General features: G+C 28.5%; 2 protein-coding genes across 2 annotated transcripts; one reads left to right on the forward strand and one right to left on the reverse strand.

The window, feature by feature from the left end:
- Positions 1–368: 368 nt before the first annotated feature.
- LOC115712139 (linamarin synthase 2-like) lies at positions 369–12,881 on the reverse strand. Its single transcript, XM_030640382.2, has 2 exons — positions 12,244–12,881; positions 369–1,501 (listed from the first exon to the last, which is right to left on the reverse strand). Exons 1-2 carry the CDS (start codon positions 12,755–12,757, stop codon positions 561–563), a joined length of 1,455 nt encoding a protein of 484 aa, XP_030496242.2. The 5' UTR covers positions 12,758–12,881; the 3' UTR covers positions 369–560.
- LOC133037296 (uncharacterized) lies at positions 4,508–5,512 on the forward strand. The gene is made up of 2 exons (XM_061114293.1): positions 4,508–5,213; positions 5,321–5,512. The coding sequence occupies exons 1-2, from the start codon at positions 4,709–4,711 to the stop codon at positions 5,347–5,349; spliced, it is 534 nt and encodes a 177-aa protein (XP_060970276.1). The 5' UTR covers positions 4,508–4,708; the 3' UTR covers positions 5,350–5,512.
- Positions 12,882–13,822: the final 941 nt, after the last annotated feature.

A 13,822-nucleotide genomic window follows, 5' to 3' on the forward strand; every position in this document is an offset into this window, starting at 1 on the left:
GCGATACTCTCCTCTCCCCTCTTTTTTTTGTCTGATTTTCTTCCTTTTTATAAACTCTAATTTTTTTACGTTATGTGAAAAGTGATAAGGGTGGGAAGTAGGAAGTTAGAGAAAAAAGTCAATCTATATTATTATTTATCAATAATAATAATATATATTTTCTCTTTTTTTTTTTGACCGATTCTTTCTATTTTTTTTATTCTCTTTACTAGTTTTATTAATAAAAGGATAAAATAGATTTTTTTAAAAAAAAACGATTCAACAGTTAGTTAAACATTAACGCAAAATCCTAACAGTCAAAATCGACACAAAATTTAAAAAATGTATAATTGCGTCGCTTTTGGAAGTTAACTGATGCAAAAAGATCATTTTAGGGTAATGAGATATTGCCTCAATTTCTGAAAGGCATCGCAATTTTTTTTTCTTCATATTATAGTTGTATACAAATAGCATAGCATAGTAATTCATATAAATCATACATTCAATTTAATGAATATATCTTTTTATTCAACACAATCTAGTGAAACTAAATCACAAACCCGAATATTATTTTCTGGTTCCTACTTATCATAGCAGAGACTCTCCCTAATCAGTTTGTCAAAATTATTATAAGAATCACCTTTTATATCAGTAGTTTCAAACGCTTTCTTCTTCCAATATAAACTTTTTTCCTTCATTTTCTTTCCTTTCTCTCCTTCCATCATCTCCTTCACAAGCATTGATACTTCTTCTCTTTTGACATCAGGGCTAATTTCCACCCCTACACCCAATGTGTTACAAGCAAAATAGCAGTTGGTTTGTTGATCAGCAAAGAAAGGCCAACAAATCACAGGAACACCAGCACAAATAGTGTCTATAGTAGAGTTCCAACCACAATGAGTTAAAAAAACCCCAACTGAAGAATGTTCCAAAACTTTCTTTTGTGAGCACCAATTTACCAATAAACCTCTGCCCTTAATCTCCTCAAAAAATTCTTCGGACAAAACTTTAGCCGAATCAGAACCCATTACAACATCAGGCCTAACTATCCACACAAACGAGTGATTGCTATTGGCAAGTCCCCATGCAAACTCTTTGAAATTGTCTTCAGTCATTGTTGTGATACTTCCGTAGTTTACATACACAACTGAATTGGGTTCCCTTTTATCAAGCCAGTTGATACATGTCGAGTCTTCTTTCCATAAACTTGTACTCATGGACTTGACTTGACTTTCAACTGGAAGATGACGGTGAAGCATACAAAGTGGTCCTATAGTGTAGATGTTTGGAAACATAACTGAGATTGAATCTAGTACTTCTTGTTCTAGCTCTTGAAATGTGTTGAAGATTATAGTTGAAGAAGTCAGGCAATTCCTTGCTTGTGATCCTAAAAAATCAAACATTATATCATCAGTTGATACCACTCTGATGAAGCTTGGTAAGTCCTTTAGTCTTATGTCTCTCAAGCCGGGAATCCAGTCTATTGGTGTGTCAAGCGTGCCATCTTTCATGAAGTTTTCATCTGAAACAAATGATTGGATTAAATTTTACCTTAAAATGTGTAACACCAAATAAAAAGACAAAAGAGTTAGTACAGTCACATGATTTCTTAATCCAAAAATATCAATGAGAATATATTCTCAATAATAATAAAAAAAAATCTCTCAACGTTTACATATAATGATTTGTTTGAGCTCTTAAAGATCTGGGTGGTGTTTCATATGATTTTAAATGCATGAGATTATCAAAACCAATTTAAGTCTATTAAAAAAAAGAATTTTCTGCGGCTAAACTCTCTCTACTATCATTCTACTTGCACTTAACTCTTTCAGCTCAAATTTTGACAGTAAAACTCTCCAAACTATTTAACTATTTGCAAATTTAATGTGTCATCCACTTTCTACAGTTAACTGCTAACATAGACTGAATACGTGTACACTCTTATACACAAGACACATTTATATTGTTACACCTAATATTATTATTTTAAAAATATAAAAAATATTTCAAATTTTATAATATTATTTAATTTTAAATGAATTTTGAAAATAACTTTTAAATAATAATATTCGGTATATCAACATAAACGTGCCACGTCTACAAGAGTATGCACATAAACAGTCCATGGTTGCAGTTAATCGGATGACACCTTAAATTTGCTACTGATTCAGTAGTTTGGAGGGTCAAATACAAGTGAAATGATAGTTGAGAGAATTTAACCGCAAAAAACTTTAAAAAAAAAATACAAAATCAATCTATATATAAATAGTTGATAACATTAAAAAATGACATATGTTTTATGTTTCACTATTTACTGTCTTGTTCAGATCTTTTTATAGTATCATCACGATGAAAATATTTAAATGGATAAGATCCCAATGTTAGACTTTTATTTGGGCTTACATTAAATTTTATTGGTTTTATTAAAACTTGGGTTGATTGGATAGTTCTTTGCTGTGTTAGCCCATGTTGTTGGTGATCAATTGTTAATGGGCTTAGCATCTGTGAGTAAAGTCTAGGTGAAGCAGAAGTGTGGACTTTTCTAGTTGACTGAAGCCTTTGATGAGCGTGCCCAAATTCTCTAACTAGTAGTTTTGTAGCTAAGTCCCCTCCCTAACTCTATAAATACATATTGTCTCATCACAATTGTATACCTTTGGATAATCAGATAAAATAAACTGCTTCTGATTTAGAGATCTAGGGAGGAAGACTTAGTTGATAGTATTGCACTATCGAATTGGAGTAACTGCTATGGATCAATCAGGTACACATACCTAATTATTATATCTTATTATTGTGTTCTATGTTATATACAAATAGATCTTGGGTTAATTGTTAATTTATCTAACATGTGGTATCAGATTGCCTATTGTATATGATTTAGAACCTATAATTAGTATAATTAATTTGTATATTTAATTATCTAAAATTACATATCAATTTCGTTATTATTTTATGTGTAATTTTTTGTTAATAAATCTTAAAACTTTAGGGGTTTTATTGATCGTTAAATTCTCTTTCAATTGATATATTATATACATGAAATCATTGTGTATATTAAGAGAATTTTAATTTTAAAGTTTTAGGGTTTATATGATTATAATGTGAAATTATAATTGTGTATTTTGATTTTATTGTTTTTAATCTAAAATTGATTATAGATATCTCATTATTAATTGTTTATGAATGTTCTTAAATGATTAATTTTGTATTTTGATTAAGATTGATATTCCAAATCAATTTTTTTATGTTCTTTATTTTTGGATAGCTTTTCTTTAGATCTATTGTTTTTTAGCACTTAATAGCCGAAATTAGACACTTAGATTGATTAGAAATTGATTCCCGATCGAAACCCATCAATTTCCCCATCTTTTCGTCGATTTTTGGCCGGAAAAAGCAAGCAGACCCGACTGGAGGCAACCGGGTCGCGTGACCCGACTTCTGAGACCCGCCCAAGGAAGAAGAAGCAGCCAGGCCGCGAAGCCCACTCGCGTAGGTGGCGCGTGGGGGCGCGTGCGGCCACGTGGGTTGTCGTTTTTCGACGTTTTTTTTTCCAGCGTGCTTAGAATTTAATTTCTGATTTTTCTATGATTTTTAATTAATTTTTTGACTCCGTTTAATAATTATTATTATTTTAATGATAATTATGCAGTTAAAAAATTATTAAAAATAATTTTTGATGATTTTTCAAAATCCGTAAATCATAGAAAAATTTTTGAGTTTCTTCTCGTTCCATAAGACATAGTCACTCTCTTGTTTAATTTATCTTGACTATGTAGTCTCTACCAATTTTCTTATATTCACATCTTTTAATTATTTGTTGTTCTAAAGTTATAAAACTTGATTGTTTGATACAAAAATAATGTGTTATGGTGGACACTTTATTTTTTGATTATCAATATAATAAAAGCAATTTATATATCTCTTTTGGAAATTTGGTTGAAAATTATAAATCTTCAATGATTGTTTTATCACCAAATTTCACATGTTGAAGAAAATATTATATCTTTTGGTTGACTATATGTGTAATTACTTGCCCAAAGGTAGTATTTACATATATTAGTTCACATTCCATGAAGTGAGTTAATATTAAATATATATATTTTAATTATTTTCCCAAAGGTAATAATTTAAATATATAAATTTATTATTATTTTTTGCTTGAATTAATACATATTTTTTAAGAAATTTATTTGCCCAAAGGTAATAAAATTCTTAAATGATATGTATTTTTTCTTTGTTGTTAACTTCATGAAGGTAGATCATGTGTGTGTTATATTCTCACCCCAAAGGGGAGTTTATAATGACCAGTTGATTCTACAATATTTTCTAATACATTGCTCATATTGCTTATTCAAGTTTTAATTTTTTTTGAATTTTTCAGTCTCCTTTTCTGTGAACAGCAATAATGCTTCCATCCATATTTTGAATGCTTCCAACTACAAGACATGGAAACGAGATGTGGAATTTACTTTAGGCATAATGGATATGGACTTGTGCCTACGAGAAAAAAAACCTGCTGATCTTACTGACTCTAGTACAGCTGCCGAGAGAACTCATCATGCACAATGGGAAAAGTCAAGTCGTCTTAGTCTTCTTACTATGAAAAGATCCATTCCTGAACATCTATTGAGTGGTTTGCCAGACACTACAAATGCCAAAGAGTTTTTCAATGCTGTAGAAAAATTATACGACCTTTAAAAGTGAAAACGCTGAAGCTGGACATCTTATGGATGAAATGACAACCATTAAGTATGATGAATTAAAAGGAGTGCGAGATTTTATTCTGAAATTGGTGAATGTTCAGTCCAAGTTAAAAGATCATAATATTCCTCTTCCTGACTCGTTCATTATTCATCGAGCTCTTCATGCTCTTCCTGCCTCTTTCAGCCTTATCAAGATAGCCTACAACACTTACAATCAAACATGGACTATCAGCGACCTAATTTCTCAGTGTGTAGCTGAAGAAAGCAAGCTTAAAAGGGAGAAGAATGAATCTGCTAACTATGTTTCTCACCTCAAGCCCAACAAAGGAAAAGGAAAATTCAAGAATAAAAATGATGGTGCTACAAAACAGAATGGTAATGGTAAGGAGCATAAGAATAAACAGAAGAATAACAATGGAAAGTCCAAATACTCTAATGTGAAGTGTTACTTTTGTGAAAAATTGGGGCATCGGAGAACGGACTGTCACAAATTTAAGACTTGGTTAGAAAAGAAGCAAGCACAATCAGGTAATCCATTGGCATGTGTTTGTTTTGAATCTAATCTAGTTGATGTTCCTATTGATTCTTGGTGGTTAGACAGTGGTGCTACTGTTCATGTTTCTGCTTCCTTACAGGGGCTAAGGGATCTCAGGAAGCCAAGTGAGAGGGAGTCCAAGCTTAAAGTGGGCAATGATGTTGGAGTTGACGTTATCTATGTTGGAACATTTATTCTTGAATTACAGTCTCGTGATAAGATTATTCTGAACAATACTTTTTATGTTCCTACTTTTAAAAGGAATTTAGTTTCGCTTCCGCTTTTGGTTAAACAAGGTTGTGACATCGTTTGGTTTCGTAGAGAACAAGTTTGATCAGTGTATTTATATGAATATCAGTGGGAGTCGTTATATTTTTCTTGTTCTTTATGTAGATGACATTTTACTTGCCAGCAGTGATTTGTCACTACTAAATGAGACCAAAAATTTTCTGTCTTCCAATTTTGATATGAAAGACCTTGGAGAGGCATCCTATGTTTTGGGGATTGAGATCCATCGTGACAGGAATCGAAAAGTTCTTGGCTTATCTCAAGAAGCTTACATTAATCGTGTGCTCAAAAGGTTCAACATGGATTTGTGTAAAGCTGGTTCTGTTCCTATTCTGAAAGGGGACAAGTTCACTAAGCAGCAATGTCCTAAGAACGACTTAGAAAGAGGAGCAATGAAGAACATCCCTTATGCAAGTGTAGTAGGGAGGTTGATGTATGCTCAGGTTTGCACTCGACCTGACATAGCTTTCGTAGTAAATGTTCTTGGGAGATATTTATCTGATCCTGGCCTTGATCATTGGGTTGCAGCCAAGAAAGTTTTGAGATATTTGCAAAGAACGAAGAGTTTTATGCTTGTGTATAAGCATGTTGACAATCTTCGAGTTGTTGGTTATTCGCATTGATTTTGGTGGTTGTGTAGATGATTTAAAGTCAACTTCTGGCTATATTTTCACCTTGGCAGGTGCTGCTATTTCTTGGAAGAGTGTCAAACAGACTTTGATCACGTCATCTACTATGTATGCTGAGTTTGTTGCATGTTATGGGGCATCTTTGCAAGCTTTGTGGCTGAAGAATTTTATTTTGGAGATACGAGTGGTTGATTCTATTTCCACACCTATGCTAATCTATTGTGATAATGATGCTGATGTTTTCTTTTCAAAGAATAACAAGATTGGTAGTGCTTCTAAACATATGGAAATAAAGTATCTCACTGTCAGAGACTTGGTCAAGAAAGGAGACATTGTCATTGAAAATTGCAAGACCGAGTCGATGTTAGCTGATCCTCTAACCAAAGGGTTAAGTGCCGTGCTGTTTAATAAACATGTTGTTAATATGGGCATTTTAGAATCTTTTGATCTTTTGGGTTAGTGGGAGTTTTGTTTTCTGTTTGTTTTTAGAAATTATTATTTATAATTTTCTGAATAAAGTTATGAACTACATTTTATGTTTCAATATTTTTTTATTATTGAATGGATATGTTTTCAATTATGTTTTGTTATATTCTCGAGAATGATTGAATTGAAAGCATGTGGTTCATATTGTTGTGATCATTGTCTTTTAAATTTATTTGCTTATTGACAATGATATGTTGTTGGCTTAATTATTTAAGCAAGTTTAGTGACACTTACTTATTTTAAGTGGTGTATGTTTAATTTCACTGGCTTATTTATTAAGCATCACGGTATCAGTGAAATTGAGGACTGATAAGGATATTATGTTATTTTAAATTGATCACATGTTGAACATAATTCCTTACCACACTACTAGACTTATTGACCATGTCGATTTAATACTTTGGTATTTGTGATTATGAATGTCTTTTGTTGAGTTAAAAACAATATGACTGTCATAGTTCATTATCAAAGGTTAAATTGGACCGGTATGTTGAGATGCTATCAGAGAACTATCATTTTTTAAAGTGGCCACAAATGTTTTCCTGTTGTTCAACCCATGAGTCGTTTTCAAATAAAATTATTTTGATATATAATATATATGTATTAAAATCAATGTAGCCCAAGTGGGAGAATGTTAGACTTTTATTTGGGCTTACATTAAATTTTATTGGTTTTATTAAAACTTGGGTTGATTGGATAGTTCTTTCTTTTGTGTTAGCCCATGTTGTTGGTGATCAATTGTTAATGGGCTTAGCATCTGTGAGTAAAGTCTAGGTGAAGCAGAAGTGTGGGCTTTTCTAGTTGACTGAAGCCTTTGATGAGCAGGCCCAGCCCAACTAGGGTTTTGTAGCTAAGTCCCCTCCCTAACTCTATAAATACATATTGTCTCATCACAATTGTATACCTTTTGATAATCAGATAAAATAAACTGTTTCTGATTTAGAGATCTAGGGAGGAAGACTTAGTTGATAGTATTGCACTATCGAATTGGAGTAACTGCTATGGATCAATCAGGTACACATACCTAATTATTATATCTTATTATTGTGTTCTATGTTATATACAAATAGATCTTGGGTTAATTGTTAATTTATCTAACACCCAACACTAAGTTAATGATCTGTAGATGATCCAAAATTTGTATTCATCAGTAGAAAGAGTAAACAAAAATGGAGAGACATAATAAATATTGAAAAACTAACAAAAGAGGGATATAGTTGTAAGAATTAATATTAAGAACGACTAAACTATAAAGTAATTATTAAGAGGGTAATTAGTATTACTCCTTGTGTTCTAAAACAAAAACTTGTTACCATATCAAACTTGTTATCTTATGTTTCACTTATGTGTTTATTTAGTAATTTTTAATTAGAAAATGTAAATATTTTGTATATATATATATCCACTGAATTCAAATTTGATATGGCCAAAATTGTACGTAGGGGTGTTCACAAAGTATCCGATCCAATCCAATCCGCACGATCCAATCCAATCCAATCCGCAAAATGCGGATATCCGCACTTGTGCGGATTGGATTGGATTGAAAAATCTAAAATCCGCACTTGTGCGGATTGGATGTTGTTTGACCTCAAAAAGTAACCGATCCAATCCAATCCGCACATAAATATATATATTTTTAAAAAATTATATTATGTAATATATATTAATTAAAAAAAAACACAAACTCCTAATTTCTTAATCTTTTTTAGTAATATATTGAGTTGGTGCATTTTATTTATTTTGTAATAAAAAATACAAGAAAAATAATTCTTATTCACATAGACACATACACATAAAGTTTAAATATATATATACTAGCTTATTTATTTTAGTAATTAGATACATATATATTTTAGTGTAAATCTAAAGATAAGTATATATATATTGATATATATGTATATTGGTTTAATTTGTATATAAATAGAGATGGAAATAGATTAGTATTGGAGATTAAAAAACAATAGTCTTTTTTTAATTTTTTTTCTATGAAATATTAAATAATTTATTATTAAAAAAGTAACCGATCCAAAATAACCGATCCAATCCGCACTATTGCGGATTGGATTGGATTGGATTTAAACTCTTATGCGGATCGGATTGGATCCAAAATATGAAATCCGCACTTAGTGCGGATTGGATGTTGTTTGACCAAAAAAGTGCGGATTGGATCGGATGAACACCCCTAATTGTACGACTTCAATTTATATGAATTAAATTCATATGTAATTACTTAGTTACATATAACTGATGAAAGTTCAAACAAATTAATATATACGTTTAGTGTACTAAATATATATAATATAATAAATTATTAAAAATATAAAATATTTTGATCAAAGAAATTAAATGAGTTTCACTTTTATTTAAAGTAGAAACAAAATAGGGCATTGCTGCAGGACGATCTTTAGTGAATTTATTTGGGTTATAACTTAATTAAATTATTATGTATTTTTTTAAAAAATCAATTTTAGTTTGTGAAGAATGTTATTAATAAGAAAAAAAAAATATTATTATTCTAGGTAGATGGTTAATGTTAGAGTAAATATCATTATTTTAAATTTGTATTTTGTATAAAAGTTACTAGACTTGTTAAATGATTTGACATTGTATTTTAATTTTTAAAATAATATAAATTATTAGTTGATTTTTTTTTTTTCAAAATAAAATTTAATAATAATCCAATATAAAAATTTTGCAACAAGACTGAGTATATTTTCTATATTTATTTGTTATAAAAAAAATCAATGTATAAGTGTAAAATTAATGATATGTGTATATATAAATAGGAAGAGGTTTCAATGGTTACATTTTTATTGTAACCATCATGGTTACATTTTTTTAAGCTATTGGATTACTATTTAATGGTTGTGATTAATTTGGAAATTAACTAAAAAAAAAAAAAAAAAAAACTTGTAACCTGAAAGTAACCTAATAATTTATTTCCTTATAAAACTTTAATTAAGATTAATTATATTTTAAAATTAAATTAATTATAATTATTAATTAATTTTTTACAATTTATTACTATAGAAAGATCTTTTAGCAATTTATTTTTTTATACTTAAATTATTTAAAATTTTATAGCAAAGTTTTTTATAATTTAAAATTATACACATATAATTTCATAATTTAAATTTTATTATACTTGTAATCTTAATTTTAAATTATTACACATAATTATTTAATTTTTTTATTTTAATATTTAAAAAGTAAAAAATGAAATAAGTTGAAGGATTTTTTTTTAAAAAAATGACTGCACTTGTTATCGATTGATTAGCTTGAGACCTCATACTTAGTTCATATGATTGTAACAAAATAATTAAATATCATTTAAAAATAATTAATTATTTGAAAATTTATTATAAGAAGAGAATTTTAATTTGTGTCAAAAGAAGTTTAATTTTTGTAAAAAAAATAAATTTTTTGTGTAAATATTATAATTAAATGGCTTAATTATTAAAATAATTAAAGTAAGGATTTAAATATAAATATTAATTACTAAAAGAGGTCTTGTTAAATATTTGATTAATTATTTTAAGAAAATAGTTATTTATAATTAAATAATTCTAAAAAAGGAATGTCTATTTAATTAATTATTTTAAGAAAATAGTTAATTATAATTAATTAAATCTAAAAAAGGAAAGTCTACCTATTAGTAACCTGCTATTACAGGTTAAATAAAAATGTAATCATATGGTTACAATAAAAATGTAACCATTGAATAGTCACCCATATAAATAATATGTACATTTGATATACATTTATGTAATAATTTATTTTTCTCACAAATTGTTTTATTTTAAATGGATCTCACTAGTCAAAAGTCATTTAGCATATAAATTATACGTGAAAAAAATCGCATGTAATTAATATATGAACATATCATAAATGATTCCTTATATTAGTAACATTCCTTCAAAATTAAGATCTTTAAATAATCTGTCCCCTGTCCCATAAAAAAAAATCAATAAAAAATAATAATATGCCAACTTTATTATTTATTATAGTGTTTTGTGTAGGTCTAAAAATATTTATATTTATATTATAGAAATTATATGACAATTTGTGTTTTTGTGGTGTGATATGTTTCAGACACTATATATCATGAGCACCTAGTCATATCAACATCCTAATTCCCTTCCTAAGTAGGAACGTAACATATAGAGGTCATACATCATGATGACTCGATAATAGGCATCTCCAATAATTGTATCTCACGAAACTAAAAATTTACACGTTATTTAAAAATTTAATATTTTATTTTACCTTTTTTTTTTCATAATATTTTTGACATTCTTACTTCTAAAAATACTTCAATATATATTACTTTTTAAAAATATTATAACTATGATTTTATACATTATTATTTAATATATATTTTAATTTTTAGCTACAATAATTTTTTAGCTTTAATTTTTTATCAAAAAAAATAAATAAATAACATCAATACTACAACATAGCATCCATACAAATTTTTAGAATGACATCTTTTTTTCTTCAATAGTATAGCATCTCAATATTTTACCACATAATATATTCACCTCACCAAGCATCCTTTAAAGTTTTACCATTAAAGATGCTCTAACATGCTCAATTTCAAATCCGAAACTAACACACAATAATTATGGGTTTTTTAATTTTTATACTTCAATGGTTTTTTTTAATATATATATATATATATATTTTTGCGGAATTCTACACAGAAACCTCTATAACATCTAACAGATCAACTTAAAAATCGTAACCGAAATCCGCATAACGACCCACATAAAAACCACCTGAGAAACTACCGAAGCAATTTAAACCGTAAATTTAACAAAAAATAAAAAAAAATAATATATAAAGTAATTCCCCTTAAATATATTAAGTTAGGACACAGCATAAAATTGCCATAATCAACTTAACTATATATATAAACATTAGTCATAGATTTTCATAGCTTTAATTTCTCTCTCTCTTTCTATATATAAATATATAATCAGAAGAGATGAAGTTTTAAGGATTTTCTTTTTCCTTTTTTGTTTTTTTTACTTCATATATATATATATAAAAAAAAAATTTAAAAGTCACTACAAAAAATTTTACTTTTAGCCACAACAAAATTTGTGATTGAAAGTAAAAAAATGGTGACTAATTATAAATTATTATTCTTATGTTGTGACTAAAAAGTCGTAACTAAAGGTATTAGTCACAAAAATTACAATTTGTTGTGACTAAATATATTTTTAGTCACAATACTTGTGACTAAAATTAAATTAGTGATAACTTGTAACTAAATATTATATTTTAGTCACAAGTAACATTTTGTTTTATGACTAAAAGTCACTTTTAGTACAAAAAGATGATACTGTGACTAAAAAATTGTCACTAAACATAGCATTTTTTTTGCAGTGAGTACTTATATTTTCATTTTATGTGTTAGTGTCATTTTTAGGTTAAGTGTGTTGATCTGAAAAAAAAAAATACTAATAAACCTATTAAGCAGACCAGCATAATTTTGATATGCAAAATGAAGTACTTTCACTCAAAATTATTTATTTTGTACGTTTTTAAAATTATATGGTCATGTTGAGTCACAAATTATATCACCCCTAATATAAACAAGTTGAAAAGTTTGTACCTTTGAAAGGTACGAGACCTTTTTTGACAAGTTCATCGTATTGGAGATACCCCATGAAGCTACAAGCAGAAGCTGTCCATAGCACAACCTCTGGAATCCCAAACTCCCGTGCAGCTTCTATCCCAAAAGTCATTATCCCATCAGTAACGATACAAGTAACAGGAGGCACTTCACAACAATTGTTGAGCTTATGTAAAAGCTTTTTAAATGGACCTAAACAATTCTTTCTTGTTGAGTCACATAATGATGGAATATCTTGGGTTGCATCACGATCTGATGGTGGCAAACCATCAGGTATGGTCTCAAACTGAAAGTCAGATAGGCCTTTCACAGAGTCCAGTCCTTTAGATCTGATCAATCGCCTGTGGTTGAACTCAGTGTTGACATAGGTTATATGGAAGCCTCTAGAGTGTAGAAGCTTGGCCAATTGCATCATGGGGTTAACATGGCCTTGTGCTGGAAATGGAACACACACTGCGTGAGGCTTCTTTGTACTCTCAATCACTGAATCCATCTTCACAGTCTCTAAGCAAAGCAATGAGTTATGATATTATGGAAGGAAGCAAGTGAGTTTGAGACTTTGAGTTGATCAGCAAAACTATTGGGGAGCTATAAAGCTTTTTTTAATTGGTATATTTCATATACACGTGGCAATTAGGCATGGATGGTTACTATTACCGAACATGTCAGGCATCTTTATTATTTTGTTTCACCAATGCTATCATATAATTTAGATATGAAGATCATATCCTCAATCAATGAAACAGTACAATGTTTTTACATTTTCATGTTTACAAGGCTTACTTTTTCTAATTATGTGGATTTATATATAATCATAAATTTAATCATTTTTAGTATTTTAATATAGAAAACTTTGAATTAAATTTTTTTTAATAGAACTTTTACTTAATTAAAAAAAATTAACTTGATAACGAGATGAGTAGATACACTAATTTGAAATTTTTGTTGGAGATTGCAAACAAGGTCATAATCTTTCAAGGATACAATATTTTTTTAAAGTATTTTTTAAGGAGAGAATACAACAATACTACTTATTTATAATATCATTATAAGTTTGAAGTATTTATAACTTGGTCACTCAATAAATTATAAATTAATATATAGTATCTATACATTATTCTATGATAATTAAATACCCTTATAATACTTATAATATAATTAGTTACTTAATTTTATATCAACTTATATAATAACATATATATACCATAATAGAATTTTAATCCAACAAAACTCAAATATAATATTATACCAGCAGTGCCCTAAAGATATGAAACTCTTTCTGATTTGTTAAAACAAATTCACCTTTATGACTTGTTTGCATATAAGAAAATTATTTACATGAAATTCCATTTTACATGATTGGTACAATTAACCAAACCATTTAATGATATCAGAGAGTGAGAGAGAGAGACACACACCCGTATCCCATAAATATCAAGTTGAAGTTGGAGACAGAGTATGGACTCCTAAATCAATCCTGGATATGAAACAATTAAATGAATAGTCAATTAATATTAGTAAGTGGCTATATAAATAAATTTTAGCTCATGTTCTGAAT

Source organism: Cannabis sativa, chromosome 4, assembly GCF_029168945.1.
Source record: "Cannabis sativa cultivar Pink pepper isolate KNU-18-1 chromosome 4, ASM2916894v1, whole genome shotgun sequence".
NCBI classification, from domain to species: domain Eukaryota; kingdom Viridiplantae; phylum Streptophyta; class Magnoliopsida; order Rosales; family Cannabaceae; genus Cannabis; species Cannabis sativa.